Source organism: Carassius gibelio, chromosome B9, assembly GCF_023724105.1.
Source record: "Carassius gibelio isolate Cgi1373 ecotype wild population from Czech Republic chromosome B9, carGib1.2-hapl.c, whole genome shotgun sequence".
Classification (NCBI taxonomy): domain Eukaryota; kingdom Metazoa; phylum Chordata; class Actinopteri; order Cypriniformes; family Cyprinidae; genus Carassius; species Carassius gibelio.
The window spans coordinates 18,311,200-18,327,811 of NC_068404.1; the positions used below are offsets into that span (position 1 = coordinate 18,311,200).

Sequence of the window (16,612 nt, forward strand, 5' to 3'; positions counted from 1 at the left end):
CACACGCACGCACACACACGTGGAAGGATGTTGTTTTTCTCTTTGCACAAAAACAGTGGCACTACACACGCGGAGCATATTGTGCAACACCCCCACACATCGTTTGAAATATATTTAGAAATCATATAATTAAATAAATAAATAAAACGCCGTCAAGCATGAACTCAGCAAAAATACAATTAATTTTCTTCGGTCAAATAAATCGTTTCATTATGCTGACAGATAGAACAGACCAAGGATAAAATTGGGACAATGGCAATAAAAGTACAAACAAAGGCATGCTATACCAAACTCATTTGTTTCTAATTGTTGCAGTGCATGCATATAGGCAAAACTAAATTATTAGATACATAAAACAAAATCTTACATGTGGTTTTTATTCAACCAAACAAACGTTTAGGCTTTACGCACTAATAAACAGAAATTGCAAGGGCCTACCATGGAATTTTTAACCTGCTTTATCCAGATGGGTTTATCGTAATATAATCTTAATCAACATTATCAACATTTTATTACAAATTATATTGAAATGCAACAATTTATTTATTATTATTTTTTATTTTTTACAGGTTATCTGTGCTTAAAAAAGCAATTTTTAACATTAGATATTCGGTCCAATGGGCGCTGTCAGAAACAGGTATATTCCATTGCAGAAAGTACAGATGAGAAGTGACCCTTGACATATTTTAGAAAAAAAAAAAATCTGTCAATAATCTTTCCAAATAGCATTCTGTTACATAATTCTTAATGTTATATATTATCTTATTTTTTCCTCAAGTATTTTTTTTTTTTTAAGAATAATGTATAAGAAACATTAGGCTACTTTTCATATGATTTGACATTTAATTTTATGTTTGTATGTGTGTGCTTTACGAGTGTGTCATGTAGCACGTCCACGCCCTTTTAGAGTCCATGTTGAACTCAGCAGGAAGTGTATGCCATTGATTTAATGTCTTAATTCAAAGACATCTTTTAAAATGCTTCAGGGCAGTTGTTACCATATTCCAAATAATTATTTCAAAAACTAATTACCAAAGTACAGAAGAAGGTTAAACAGACCCACCCTTAAACCTCAACAAAAATGAACATTTCTGCTTACAAATTTGAAATCACATGCTTTTCTAACAACACTAAAATATACAATTTAAAACATCCTAAATACATTTGAAATTTATCAACTTACGTGGTCAGACATTTCTGGTAAAACTACATACCCAAATTTCTCAATTCTTGTAGAAGGAAAAAAAAAAATATACAGATATATATATATATATATATATATATATATATATATATATATATATATATATATATATATATATATATATATATATATATATATATATATTGATAATTTTTATTTTTATGTATATAAAGCATGTGTATCTCTCCTCACGTATCTCTCCTGTACCTGGAGTATCTGAAAGTGTTGTGATTTCCTGCATAAGCCATCATGCCTGTCAGCTTTGTCAAGGGTCTTAATTTGAAATGAATTGAACCACGATGTATGCCGGTTAATGTGACGGAAGCATTACAATTTATGCTTTCTAATTGAGATTTACGACATCCCAACGAATTGTGTTGGACGAACAGATCGTGTTCAAGAGAATCTTTAAAAGTCATAAATAATAAATGTTTAATTAATGTTTACATTGTTGTGAGTGAATGTGAATTTTCGTTGCATGTTATTTATTAAACGATGTAACAGAGGGAAAAGTTGTTTTATTACAACCTTTGAACAGTGAGGATTTAATAATAAGTTCAAAGGGTAGCATATGTGGTCTCCACGGGTCGAAGGTCGAACAACCCTGCAATACCCAAGGTCACTAAAAGTAACCAACAATGCGTCACCATATTGACAATGTCAAAATTAAAAGAAACGCCTTCGTCTAAGAGCCTTACACATTAATGGAAAGCCATAATTCATGTAACTATAGGGGTATGGTTAATCATGTATTTTAATTAAAGGTTATTTGGGATTTTTTGCTTTTACATGTAGAGAAAAAAATCAAGATTAATATTTAGGTAGTGACGCATATATATAAAATTAGTTTTTCCCTGTGTGTTTGGTTTTAGCTTTTTCGAACTTTTTCCCTTCCTTGCTACATGAGAAAAGAAGAACAAAAACTGCGGCTATGTGTTCCAGGCCGACTGCACTCTCAGTCTAATTTCTCTTTCTTCTCCCTGTCCATTGAAAAGGGAAAAGGTTTTTGTGGTTTTCTGGAGAAATAAAGAACTTCTTAGAGAGGTCGGCCGACGTGACTTTGAACTTGGATCAGATCCTGTGTTTCCTGTGGAGAGGGTAGAAATAGTCTTAGAAGAATGGTACATAACGTTCAAACAGCATGGCTTTGAGCTGAGGCACACAGAATTCCCAAAGTTTTATACATCCTCCGCCCTATTATTTACAGCTTAAAGCGTTCGGAGGAGAGGAAAGACAAGACAAAGTGTGTTGTGCGTTGGAACAGGACTTCATGGGACTATATATTCATTGAAATTGTAAGTAAACCTCCTTATGTTAACATTTAATAAATATGCTGCACGTAGGACGTGTTCTTAGATTAGAAATGGACCCCGAATTGGTTTATGGACATTGGCCTGGAATCCGTAATGCAGTAACCCCGGCCCATCCACATGTGCTAGGGTAACTTCAGTTGAGCGGTCTGGTTTTTGTCAGGGAGTGTAAAGTGTAGTCTACATAGGCGAGGAAAAGCTCGAATACGCCTGTTCCGCAACCACAAAAAGCGGCTAAATTTGATTTTAAATAATGCAGCTTACCTTATTCCTTATACCTTATTCTCGCAGAAAGACCAGGCTCTCGGTCCGTGACGTCACGGCTTATTTATTTTTTATTTATTTTTTAATTAAAGGTATATCATATTGTGTTTTTTGACATGGGAATGTAATCTCATCTAAATGGCTATATTCAATTTTTTTTTTTTTTTTATGTGCTAAAATATTTAGAATACTCTGTATGCGCATTATATGTGCCTAAAAATGAGACTTACTGATAGGAAAAATGTAGATGGTACCCTAGCTTACAAGAATTCTTTAATGTTTGTTGTTGTTGTATTTACCGTGTTTCAAACCTTATGTGGAGTGTTTGGTTCTGTTAGAGGAAACACAGTATGGTTCAGATTCGGTCTAACAGCGTTTTGGCTACGAATTAATGTGTTTTTAATGCAGTAATTTAATTAAAGCAGCCTATTAAATGTAAGGATGATGCTGATGCCAATGACGATGGTGTATAAGCTACATTGCGACAACTATTCTCTTATTTTTCATGTCAATTATTATATTTTTAGTAGGCTACTTTATGTCTCACTAGGATAATGTTGAAAATATGTGTATAATATATGTATAAATACGCCTCTGTTTGTTTTTGATGTGTCCATCAACACTCAGTGCGACATGAGCACGTCCTTTATTCAAATGCTGAGCAACACACAGTCTCAAACTAGATGCGATCTAGTGTTTTAAATCATAATGTGTTGTCATACTCACGTGCAGATTGAGAAAGCACCTCAAGCGAGGTTTGTGAGTTTGCTTTTCATTCACCTTAACCCTGCCTGTTTGTTGGATTAGCCTACACTATGCGATAGTAACTATCTAGATTTCGCTAGAACCAAAATATATTGCACGTTTTAAGTCATTAAGTAATTATGAAAACTGTAGTGGCGAAGTTCATCAAAGAATTATGGGTTACACTTACTCTTATGAGCCCGCGTGGCAAATGATTTAGATTTTTTTAAGCGGTCTGATTAAACGCGAGTGTTTTTGCTCCCCTTCTACCTTTTGCCCGAAAGGCTCTCCGAAAAGTAGGCGGTAATTGTCGGTGGAAGATGGCGATCAGCGATTAGTTGCCAAAGGAGTGCGTTCGATTGGAGGGGCACCTGGGATTGATGAGGAGCGGCGGCCAATGAGAGCGCGTCAAATGAATGACCGGGCTCCAGTTAAAGGGGGCGTAAGAGGAGGTAGTGCCAGTCCACTGAGAAAGAGGGACCCTCCGAGATAAACATAGGCAAGGGAAAGAAATAAACATTCCAATTCGAGATGCTTCAAGAACAAGGAAGACTCAGTAAGATAATAACTCGTATTTTCGTGTAATCCGCAAATTACGACAACGACTCAATTTGAAAGGCAACGCGCAGAGGAATCTTTTCATTTCGCTGCATTTGGGGATTTTGAGTAACAAGTTGTCCACAAAAAATATAGTCTAACTTAACCCGCAAAGCGATTTTTTCCCTATGAGCGGATCGAACTTCATCGCCTCATGTCGTGTTCTCAAATCTGGAAGTTAATATTCCTGTAGCTCATTCGATTTTATTTCGTTACATGTTTTGTTGAAGCGACGCGCATAGACTGCTTGAACGAGAACTGGTTTTGCTCAACGAAAGCATGTTACTGGACACTGGGCATCAGTTCCCTGGTTTGGGAGTGGGCACCTTTGCCAGGCATCACCACTCCTCCAGTGAGATGCAGGACAGAGACTTGAGTTTAGCTCAGAACAGCTTCGTCGACTCGGCGCACATGGGCGCATTTAAACTGAACCACGATCTCTCGCCCGGACAGAGTTCTGCATTCACGAGCCAAGCGCCAGGCTACCCCGCTGCGGCTCTGGGTGCGCACGCGGCTCATGTCACACCATACGCGAGCTCGCCGTTTAACTCCACGCGGGACTTTCTCTTTCGCAGCCGTGGATTCGGGGAATCGTCACCGGCGGGAGGCCAGCACGCACTCTTCGGCCCCACTGCCGGCTCGCTCCATCACTCTCACACAGACAGCCAAGGCCACATTCTGTTCCCTGGCATCCACGAGCAGCATGGATCTCACGGCTCCCCAAACGTGCTCAACGGGCAGATGCGACTCGGACTACCGGGGGAGGTTTTCGGGCGATCAGACCAGTACCACCAGGTCTCCAGCCCGAGGACCGACCCTTACTCAGCCGCTCAGCTGCACAACCAGTACGGCTCCATGAATATGAACATGGGGATGAATATGGCAGCGCATCACCATCACCCCGGTGCCTTCTTTCGCTACATGAGGCAGCAGTGTATTAAGCAAGAGCTCATCTGTAAGTGGATCGATCCGGAACAGCTCAGCAATCCGAAGAAGAGTTGCAATAAAACTTTCAGCACCATGCATGAGCTGGTCACACACGTCTCGGTCGAGCACGTTGGAGGACCCGAGCAGAGCAACCACATCTGCTTTTGGGAAGAATGTCCCCGCGAAAGCAAGCCTTTTAAAGCCAAATATAAACTGGTCAATCACATACGCGTGCACACGGGAGAAAAGCCGTTCCCCTGCCCGTTCCCTGGATGTGGCAAAGTCTTCGCGAGATCAGAAAACCTAAAGATTCACAAGAGAACACATACAGGTAATTATGATATTTATTTCTGCTCGCGCTTCCCATATTAATAGCCTATCTGTAAGTCTTGCATTTGTTTTGGATCTAGAGTGGTCTTATTTATAACCCTCCAATATAGCATCGCAAATAATCGTTCTAAGAAAAAATGTAGGTTGGTGTATTTTTAGACGGTGAGAGCGCATATTTAGATCGACGCTTAAAGCAGATTTAGATCTTTAAAAGAAAACGGATGCCGTAAGCACACACAGCCTACAATTCGTGTCAGTGAACGCGGCTGAAAACTGTTGTGCCTGGTAAATGCGATGTTTTGCAACAATGTGCTGAATTATGTAAGAGACTGTCGAGGGTTTGTGGTTCATAAACTTTAAACGGGTCAAAGGCGACTCGAGGGCTCATCGCGTGCGCAGAGCAGCCGTAAATCTCTCCAACCGGTTTAACGTTTGCGTGGACCAATGCCCGAGCACTCGGGTGACTACGTCAGGATTTTGAAATTACTCCAGTTTGTGCATGTTTTTGACCGCGTTAGGGTGTATTTAAATTGTTAAAATTAGGAACAATGCATATATCCACACGAACAGTGAACTTTATATTCATGAAACCATTAAAAAAAAACAACGATTAGCTTCAAGACCATTCAGCCAGACGTATATACACACACGTAGGCTACATAGGGATTACAAAATGAATACAGATCATTACCAATTCAAAAAGGACTACATACAAATAAGAATACATTTCCTACTTTAGGAATGGGCGATATGTTGGCCTTTTGTTATTCTTTCCATTGCATTGACAGTCGTGTTAGACAGGCCATTACCAGTGTTGCACATTTAAGCAATTTCCTCTTTAGAATACACGGAGGTATTGAGCCTCCTGTTTGTCAAGGTGTTAATTGCATTTTGATTATTTCTAAGCAAATGGCGAAGTTTTGTGCGGGGCTGAAAAAAAACTGAACGTTGAAAATAGAAAATGGTGTTATGTTACTGATTTCCCCCTTATTTTGTTTGTACAGATTGCTAAATAAAGTAAATAATCGCAAACGTAGTTATCAGCAAAATTAAATTTATATGTGTTTATAGCGTAACCTCTACGATGGTCATATTTGTAGATGTGGTTGTGTGACCCCCTGTGTCGTTGTAAGGCATCTCTGCTTTACAACTACGTGCATATGATAAGATAACCTCGAGTTAATTCATTGAAGTTTATTTAGAATGCTGAGCATTTTATTTTATTTTTAGTATTAAGTCGAATTGTTTATGTATATACATACATATAAATGTTATTTTTAAGTGGACTAGGATGGCAGTGATGTGCACTGTTTTAAAAGGAATTCAACTTTAAATGTTTAAACGTTTTTTTCTTCTCAGGGGAGAAACCATTTCAGTGTGAGTTTGAAGGATGTGACCGGCGCTTCGCGAACAGCAGTGACCGAAAGAAGCACATGCACGTTCACACGTCAGACAAACCGTATCTTTGCAAAATGTGTGACAAGTCCTACACTCATCCCAGCTCTCTTCGAAAGCACATGAAGGTAATTCCTCTAGATTCCTCTAGAATACATAATGAGATATGCATTATGTCACAAAATGTATGCTTCGAGCCACTTTGTGAATTTATAGCAGTAATTAATTTAAACACAATTAAAATAACACTAGCAAACACAATTCAATTTCAAAATGCATAGCAGATCATTAGCTAATGCATATTGAAAAAGTAAGAACTGACGTCAAATGTTCACTCATATTGTCATATTGGAACGAACTCATGATTTGTCTAGAATTTACCCCTGAACAGTTTTCTAATAGGCTACACGCTATTCATGATTCATTCCAAAGATCATTAATTATTTATTTTGTGTGTGTGTGTGTGTGTGTGTATTAGGTTCACGAGTCATCCCCACCTGCATCTGACTCGTCGCCAGCGGCAAGTTCTGGTTATGAGTCCTCAACACCCCCTGGTCTGGTGTCCCCCTCCACTGAGACCCAAAGCAACAACAATCTGTCGCCTTCCTCAGTGGTCCACAGTTCCAACAACCACAGCAGTTTATCGTCCAATTTCAGTGAATGGTATGTTTAAGACTGTGCCATCCCAGGAGGAATCATTTCAGAAAACCAGGAGATCCGTATACAGCTTGTACAAAACAAACGCTCCTATATTATGCGCTTGTCCAGCAGGATTAACATTCTCACATCAACAGAAGAACCGTGCGCAAAAGCACGAAACGTCCTCTTTTTGTACATACTACGCGCTCTCTTTCCCAATGGTTGTGATAGATTTTGTCGGTTTTTTGGTGTATAGATGTTCCTTCAATGGTAGCTATTTCTCTAACTGGACTTTTTAGTGCACATATTACCATAAAGTTGTATTATCATAATGAATATTGTGATTCCATTAGGGCAAACTGATTGTAAAATAAACAACTATTAACTGGAAAGAGTGCCAAAGTCAACATTTAACGAAGACAGACACAATATTTGCTTGTGAATGTATATCTTAGTTTGCTGGGCTTAACTTGTGATGTTTTGTGCTTTGCAAGTTTGAATTGTGAAATATATTTGGAAGATTGTGGGGCAAATTAATGTCGTGCCGTTAAATATCTGTAACTACACCCTTCTTTTTGTAAATATCGACTGCCATATTTATCCATTTGTAATTAAATTATGGTATTTACTTGCTACAGATGAAACAATATTTATAAAGAATGTTTCTTTACTATAAATATGTACAATTATGGGCTGAACAGGGGCAGTTGTTTTGTTATAGCCTATGTGTTTTTGTTCAAAGTTTGAGAAGTGTTTTCTCCATTATTGTGATAAAAATTTTACTGCATACAGATATAATAAAACGTGGTGCAAGTGTACAATCTTTACAACGCGTCATGTTCTTTCCATGTTGTCTACTCATTATATAGATAAACTTTGATAACTTTTAGGCCCTTTTTTAGGCTAATTAGACTTTAAACCAAATTTTACACAGTGGTTTGAAAGCAAAAGAGGCATTCAGCTGGTTGGGTAGATAGTGTTTAAATATCTTTCCACACACAGTTCGACGCTTCAAACATTAATGCTTTCAAGCACTGAATGACATATTTCAGCATTTTAAAAGAAATTAGCATTTTAATAGAAAATTCGCAACAATACACAGGAATACCGAGAGCAGTATGCAAAAAAAAGAAAAAAAGAAAAACCAATACACAGGAAACCTGATCAGACTTTTATTATCAGTAGGCTCCTATTAATATAAACCTTTCCGCTGTTTGAGAGCTCCGTTTTTTTTTTCTTTTAAGACGCATGTGTTTAATTTTGGATAATGCCGCAGTCGCCATTCCTTCCACACTTGGGATAAAATATAGTTTGAAATCAAGTGGCCGTGAACTTGAACTTGACTCTGGCACTCTTGTCAAGCTTTGGGGGACAGGGGGTGACTTTTTCCTGCAAAATTAAGAGGGGACTGGCAGTCCGTGCGACTTGTTCACTCGATTGTAACCCGGATTTTCAATTTAAATTAGAGTGCTTTTCTCGGCGCTCAGAGGATGCATAAACACAATTAGATGCGAGAATAATAAAACGGAATAAAATACATTTAACAGCGGCATATGATATTATAAAATAATTTTGTCGCAGGCTATTTATTATTATTATTATTATTATTATTTTGTGTGTGTGTGTGTGTGTATGATGATATCACTGGCATACAGCAAGAAAACAATCCTCCAGCATGAGTAATTAATAGACTGGAGGTACTCGAGAGCGATCGTATCCGTGACACTATCTGTGTTAAAGCTCTAATGTGTAAAACTTTAGATGGTGAAGAATCAAATTATTATTCATGTGTGTAAATCCTGGGGGAAGGGATAGGCTGTTAGACGCTTTTCCTATTGTTTTTGACTGTAAAATCACCACCCGGTGCCACAGTGTGTTTTGAGATGGGCACATGAACATACCCTTCATATTTTATTCACAGGAAATACAACTTGGAGCCACCCACAAGAAGCCAGTTGGTCCGTTCAGAAATCACCAGAACACTGATTATTAATGTGCAGTTGCCTATGGGCTGAAGGGTACAATCTTTTCTTGCTTTATTGGCTGTTGATTGAATCGCCCACTCGTTGGCTTGTGTTGGTTATCCGCCGGATATAAATATTCTCTGTTAAGTCATCCTTTGACATAGTTGTGTGTTGGTGTGTTGACCTGTTTAGGGGAGGATGGTGTGACCTGTAGGAAGAGTGAAAGGTCAGGGTCCTGCGGAGCTTGGATGGCGTTTCCTTCACAGCGCATGCTGCTCTGATATTGATCCGTGTAGAAAAACCTGCCCACGGAAAAAAAGTAGGCCTACTGTTCAAGACTGTACATTCCAATTTCAAACAGACTTTATTATTATTTTTAAAACGCAATGTTTCTGAATTTCTTCGAAGTTCACCTGAAAATTCAAAAGGCATTTTGATTCAAATCATTATTTTATAGGATTTTTTAACAGTTAAATGAAACAAATATAGGAAACAAAACAATATTAATAATAATAATAATAGTAATAATAATAATAATAATAATAATAATAATAATAATAATAATAATAATTAATGCTTTCATGAAATTGCATTTACATTATATGCTTCAAAAGTTATTTACTTTTTTAATAATTATTGTTTATTTATTTATTATGAGACTGGTGAGGGCTGCCAACTCCCGCATGTAGAGCTCATACAATGGAGCTACCATTTAACAGACCATATATAGGGATATGATACCACCTACAAACAAAACACTGGCTAATACTATTATTATTATTTTTCTCTCTCTTTCTAAACTTCACCATTTACATTTAAGTAAAAAAGAATAATAATAATAATAATAACAAAAATAAATATACTTTATGTTAGATTTTATAACGTCATAAAATGTTACTAAATAACACTGAAATTTTAACCAAGAGCTGTATTGTTCCTAGGCGGTGGAAATAACCTCACTCTCAATGATTAGAGCAATGGCTGCCTTCATTTTCCAGCCGATCTCATCCACACCTGCGGAATATGCACAGACATATATGCGCAGTCTCCTTCTCTCCTAATCCCCCCCCCCCCCCCCCCACACACACACAGAAGTCACACTGGTTTTCTCACACACACAGAATGAAATAACAGTGAACTATGGAGATTTTCTCCCAACCTTAATTCGTATGCTTCTCTTTTTATTAGAATTAATTTGGAACACCAGTTCGAAAGACGTTTTGGGATCATATTATTTCGCCGTATAATCTACCCCTGTCTTTATCAGTTGTAATTATAGTTTCTTTTATAAAATATAATTATAAATTATTTTATTCAACTATTCAACTTAGTATGTACGCATTTGTATATATATATATATATATATATATATATATATATATATATATATATATATATATATATATATATATATATATATATACATATAGTCTATTTTGATTATTGTTAGACAAAAATGTATCAGACGTATAGGCTATGTGCCAAATGTGCCTTGAGTTATAGTCTCGTTAAGCAACTAGAATAATGTTTCAAAAACATTATTGATATTTAAATCAGGAAAGATAGAAGATAATCAGGTCGGACGTTTAGTTTATAACGTGTGCGCAGATCAAAAATGAAATCATTAAAAGTAAATGATCAATGCAGGTTCTAAGTTTTAAAGAAAGGTTTTATTTATATTATTAATATTATTATAATTGCCTAAGTTAAAACTCAGTGCCATCTTGTATCAAATCAAACCTATACGGGCTTGTAAAAATCTAGTGGTTGTTTGTGATTGACGTTTAACTCTGAGTAACCATGTCTAGCTAATCGAAAATGATTTGGCAGTGAATTCCACCGAACTATGGTTTTTATGATTTGATGTATGTAAATATGAATTAGTTATTGCCAAAGCGAAGAACAGAAAAACGTGAAATGAAAGTGCTTTGATAACAGGAGGTGCCAAATAAAAACATAAACACACATTTCAACATTGCTAAATTTCAAATGTATATCAATCTATTTTGCGCTGGGTTGAGTGATATGAAGACAAATTGTGAACAACATGGCCTATGGAACACAGAGAGTCCATGTAACCTTATGTGACCTGTCGCAACGCTACACAGCTCTCTCTAATCGAGATCCTCACTCAGGTGGCTAAAGCTACAGTTTATTCAGTATTTTCTGTATATATATATATATATATATATATATATATATATATATATATATATATATATATATATATATATATATATATATATATATATATATATGTGTGTATGTGTGTGTGTGTGTGTTTGTTATTAAATGGTGATTAAATTCAAACCATCTGAAATGTATGCGATTGAACATAATGAATTTACAGACAAATAAACGAATAATTTTCCTGGGGCTCATGTTCTGCTACCAGACGTCAGAATAGAGCAAATGTTATAACTGACTACATTTCCATTGACTGCTGTAAAACAGCTGATACAAGAGTTAAACAATTATAAAACGTTTTTATTGTGAGAAAAATCTATTTTTTTGTTGTTGTTGTTGTTGAAAATATTAAATATTTCAGTCCATTGAATAAATCAAATGCAAAATAAATAACTTCAACACACACACGTAAACACAAAGGCCTATATATAGATACATAGGCCTGTATTTTTTTTTTGGGGGGGGGGGGGGGTGCAATAGAGTTTGTGTTTTATTATTAATAATATAATATTACTAGTCTATATCGAGTAAAATAAAGAAATAAATTGAAAACAAATACAGAGCTGACAAAATCCAAACTGATTAAGCTGAACATAGAAATATAAAACAACATGGTTTTGATTTCGAAAGCTTCAAACATACATTGCTAACGGCAACTGCTGAACACACAACATGGTCAAAATATTGATAGACACTTGTCATGTTCATAGATCATTGGAGTGCTATAGCTTAATGTAACATGTCATTACGTAACATGTTATTTGTAAACATGTTTGCAACGTATACATTTAAACTCGTCATTGGAGAAAGAAGAGGATGGAAAGGATGCAGAGAAAGTGGCAGGGGCTCTAGAAAACGCTCACTTAAAATCTCATGTGTTAACTAACTAATTTATTTAAACGTGAAACGTTGTTTTAATATCTCTATTAAGAATAAATTGTTATATGTCATACCTCGATTAAAATGAACATTTCCATTAGCTTGTACCATGTTTTAATGTGTCTGTCATTCAGGCCTGTCACGCGCCATGGCGGAATGTAGTTTTAAAACTATTATTTTATTTTAACAAATACTTTTTTACCCTTTTTAATGATGTAAATGCGTTAATGTCGATACTTTTGTGTACATTTTTCACTGATAAAGTGGGGGGGAACTAGAAACAGTTACACGTAACTAATTAGACAGTGGTTCAAGGTTCACGTTAATTTACAGACGTCTTACGCACAATAAAAAATATTGTTTGGAGAAATGTGCCGTATAGATTCACTTTTAACTTTAAGCCACATCTAATTATTTCATTCATCATGACCAGTTTACATTACATTCCATACACATGAACTGAGAAATTAATAAATTAGACACAGGTTTGAGGCATGGCAACCTGCTTATTTAATTGTTTTACTGATAGACATTCTGCTTTATGTAAAAAAATAAAATAAAAAAATGTTACAGAAAGGTATAAAGTTTGTCAGTGTGCCAAATTTCTAAATACGTTTGTAAGCAATCAAAAAACAAATGAACACAACAATACATTTAATTTAATTAAGACTTTAAATTTAAATCTGTCTGGCTGTTCAGACCACCCCTCTCTTATAGTATGTTTATGTGGAAGTCTATGTACAGTTGAGCTTCCTGTTACAAAAGCAAGACTTTCATGTCATGAGGAGTGGACGTAGACACAGCCTTTCTCACGACAAATGTATAAGCTTACTTTGAGCGAGCAGGAATAGCTGTCACTTCTGGCCTATAGACACAAACAAAAAGCCTAATTCCTGGAGGAAATCCAAGCTGGAACCGCCTATTCAGGACAAACATGACCGAGCCATTGAAAACCTCCCCTGCTAAACACTTTCCCTTTTATATACGATCACATTGAAAGAGGTTTTTTCACTCATGGGAGTCATTTTGTTAGTGTGAGTCACACAAGTGGAGTGGAGTGTGAATTACGAAGTACAGTCATGCTACACTGCAAACACCACGAGCCACATGATGTTTTGCTAGATCTAAATAATTCTGATATTCCAGTATTACACTATTAAGAGCTTCTGGGAAATGGCTGGTTACATCTCTATTCCAAGTACACATTAAGAGTATTCAGTAAAAATTATTTCAGTAGGCTAATTATTATATATAAGTTTATGAATAGAAAAATACATCACTACATGGTACAGTAGCTTTTTGTTTTTCTATTTTCTGTAATGGTTCATTGACAGTGGTAGGTGGATTTCTCTCACACACACACACACACATACAGATGGACATCAGATTTGAGTAACTAATTGAAGTTTAATGACGCAAGTCATTAACTCACAAAAACTCGATTCAAAAGATGCACTTTTTATCACTCAGCCCTGAGAACGCTGCTAAAACAGGTGCGGCTCCTGTTTTTGAAAACCATTACTGGACTGCGGCCTATTTTTTTTTTTTTTTTTATGCAGACCCCTCCAGTTTAGGGAAATTTTCAATTTCTTTGCACATATAAACCTAGAGTCACACCTCTACGACTTTGATCTTCAAACATAGCGGTTCTCTGCCCGAGGGCAGCAGCAGGGCTAAAGATGCTCTCAGACTTTGGTTTTATAAGGACTTAATGACTTAATGGAACAGAACCCCACATGTTCTCCACCTTTATGTTGTGTTTGTTATGGAAACCGACATAAGGTTTGGAGTTACCTGTTTATTTCAGCATTTTGATCAGTCTTAAAGCTGCAGTCTGTAAGTTTTACCTCGTTGTCGCCATCTCTGTTTGAAAACCTGCAAATGCAGCTGTTTGCGGAATTATCTTCCTTGATTGGGTTGTGCACCAGCACGGCTCTAGCTCGGAAGAATCTAGTGTTTTGAGAAGAATGTGTGGAAGTCAGTTAAGTAACAAGTCTGCCACATTTGTTCTGACCAACTGAGGGAAAAAAAAATTGCTGTAAATCACGCTACCAATGGTGATTTAATCTAAAGATTTGATAGCTCATATCACATCAAACCGTGCAAAATATTATTATTGTTATCCTTTATTCTCAAATAATTAATGTTAACAACATCAGCATTGGGTGACTATGTATATATAGTGTGTATATTTAAATTCCGCCACCTGCAGGATCCTCACATGCCATAGCCTAGTAGCCGGGACAACTTCTTTATGTTTACAGACGTGACGTAATGACGCAGCAGCACACTCTAATTTCCTGCGAAAACCTACCAGTACCACTCAAATTAGAAAACATTATTATAACCTAATTGTTGTGAATAGGGGTAAAGCAAGGTGAGAGATTCGAACACTGGCTGGTTATGTACTTTCTCAAATATTGATTTCAGATCATTGTTAACCAAAAAAAGTTACGGTGCAGCTTTAAAAAGGAGAGGGTAATTGGACTCGACAAGCTGCTCTCACCAAATAAAAAAAACCTAAACTCTGCCAAACACAAAAAACCGTGAGATACTAAAACATAGAGGAAAAGTATGATTTTTTTTTTTTTTTTTGTCAAAATGAATTAGTTTTAGCACTTAATTCAACTGGTTAATGGAGACAGTCAAAGTCTTCTGAAAACTCGTACTTTCGATAAGCTGTATCTGAGACTCCCCACGTCTCTCTCCTGCTGTTATTCTTGCGTATAATGATACTTAGAGCAGGCAAACGCCATTCAGGAGAATTCACACGAGCTGACAGAAATGAGTATTGATGGCTCTTTTCAAAATATCAAGGTGCATACAGATACCCTCTCTTCCATCGCAGATAAGCTTCTTCCCAGCTGTCTCTTTCGTACTTTTCTCATTGAGCACCTTTGACTAAATCTTAAAAGCAAATGTGAAAGCAAAAAACCTTGGTGCTCCCAGGATTTGGTTTGATATTACTGCGCATATCTAATATCTTACAAGTTTTTGACTTTGCCCACATCAAGAGTTTACAAGTGGCCCTCCACAGGTTATTAAAACACCAGGAACGGTTGAAGATGAACATCAAAACAGTAGCAGTCTGTGCAGAATGGATTCCTGTGCCGTAAGTTGTAGAACTGATCCTTTTTTTTTATTTTCACTGTCTGGTCGTCACATGAGGAGGCCGTGCGCCTGTGGAGCTCTCTGAATACTACAATAACATATCTGTCTCTTGCAAATATTAGTCCAATTTGATACCTTCGCTTCAAAACAATGCTCAAGGCACTGAGAAAAAAAAGCATATCTCTGACTTATCGTCATTATGCTGAACTGACTTTTATTCTTTCAATGGCATTGTTCATATTTATCAATGTATGTCTTACCCCATGAGGTGCATGTGGGATCGCTCCATCGATGTCATCAGCTCCAAGCTATTGGGTTTGGGCGGCTTGTTCATTGCTCAGGCTAGTGGACTGGAAGGAGTTCATTTGATTGACTCTGAACGTCAAGTTTCCATGCTGGAGGTCCAGGGTCCCCTGACAGTCTCGACGATCATGGTCAGTGAGCTCATCAGTGGCTAGTCAGGTAGCACCTGACATATGTCAATGTCTAGAACAACAATGCACGCTAACGTTAGCTAATGCCCAAAGTGATGGTGATTTGAATGAATGGGGCAGATTTAAATTTATGTGTGCAAATATGTATCGTAATGACAGTTCTGATCTTAATGATTCCCTCGTGACCTCAGCTCAAACAAAGTCAATGTATCTGGACGTGTTATTTCAGAAGAACAATAATGTTGCTTTTCACCAGAAAGAACATTATGTTCATAACAGTCATCTCATTGCTAAATTGGCAGCATAACATGATAAAACCTGAAGCTAATCCCCCACGCATCTAATTTACATTTTAAACAGAACAGAAATTATATTCTCTATAATTGTCGATCTGACTAAAATAAATTTAATAGGACTTTTTGACTCCATAGAAGTTTTTACTTTTTCAACAAGATTCTGTCTCCAATATGTCTTGTAGCTGTTGCTCACAATATATAAAGAGCTGTAAAGCTTTCATATCATGTCACAGCCTTCGTTCTTACTTTAATTTCCTGTTGCTTTTTACTGTCCATTAAATAAATAAAACAAGTTAAATAAAGACATCGATAAAAACTATTTATTTAAATT

General features: G+C 36.6%; 1 protein-coding gene and 1 long non-coding RNA gene across 3 annotated transcripts in view; both read left to right on the forward strand.

The window, feature by feature from the left end:
• Positions 1-1,760: 1,760 nt before the first annotated feature.
• The window catches only part of LOC127965434 (uncharacterized), a 42,086-nt gene continuing 27,234 nt past the window's right edge, over positions 1,761-16,612 (forward strand). Inside the window, exon 1 of one of the 2 annotated variants that reach the window (XR_008155297.1) lies at positions 1,761-2,499. This is a non-coding gene — a long non-coding RNA (uncharacterized LOC127965434). The remainder of the gene's footprint in view (positions 2,500-16,612) is intronic. The other variant, XR_008155298.1, reaches the window with a different exon arrangement.
• LOC127965433 (zinc finger protein ZIC 2-like) lies at positions 3,426-8,240 on the forward strand. Its single transcript, XM_052566251.1, has 3 exons — positions 3,426-5,377; positions 6,736-6,899; positions 7,250-8,240. Exons 1-3 carry the CDS (start codon positions 4,399-4,401, stop codon positions 7,442-7,444), a joined length of 1,338 nt encoding a protein of 445 aa, XP_052422211.1. The 5' UTR covers positions 3,426-4,398; the 3' UTR covers positions 7,445-8,240.

Excerpts from the sequence above, each read along its gene's own strand:
- LOC127965433 (XM_052566251.1), top strand. The coding sequence starts at position 4,399 with ATGTTACTGGACACTGGGCATCAGTTCCCTGGTTTGGGAGTGGGCACC. Across the intron at positions 5,378-6,735 it reads TCACAAGAGAACACATACAG|GGGAGAAACCATTTCAGTGT; the intron begins GTAATTATGATA and ends TTTTCTTCTCAG. Across the intron at positions 6,900-7,249 it reads CTCTTCGAAAGCACATGAAG|GTTCACGAGTCATCCCCACC; the intron begins GTAATTCCTCTA and ends TGTGTGTATTAG.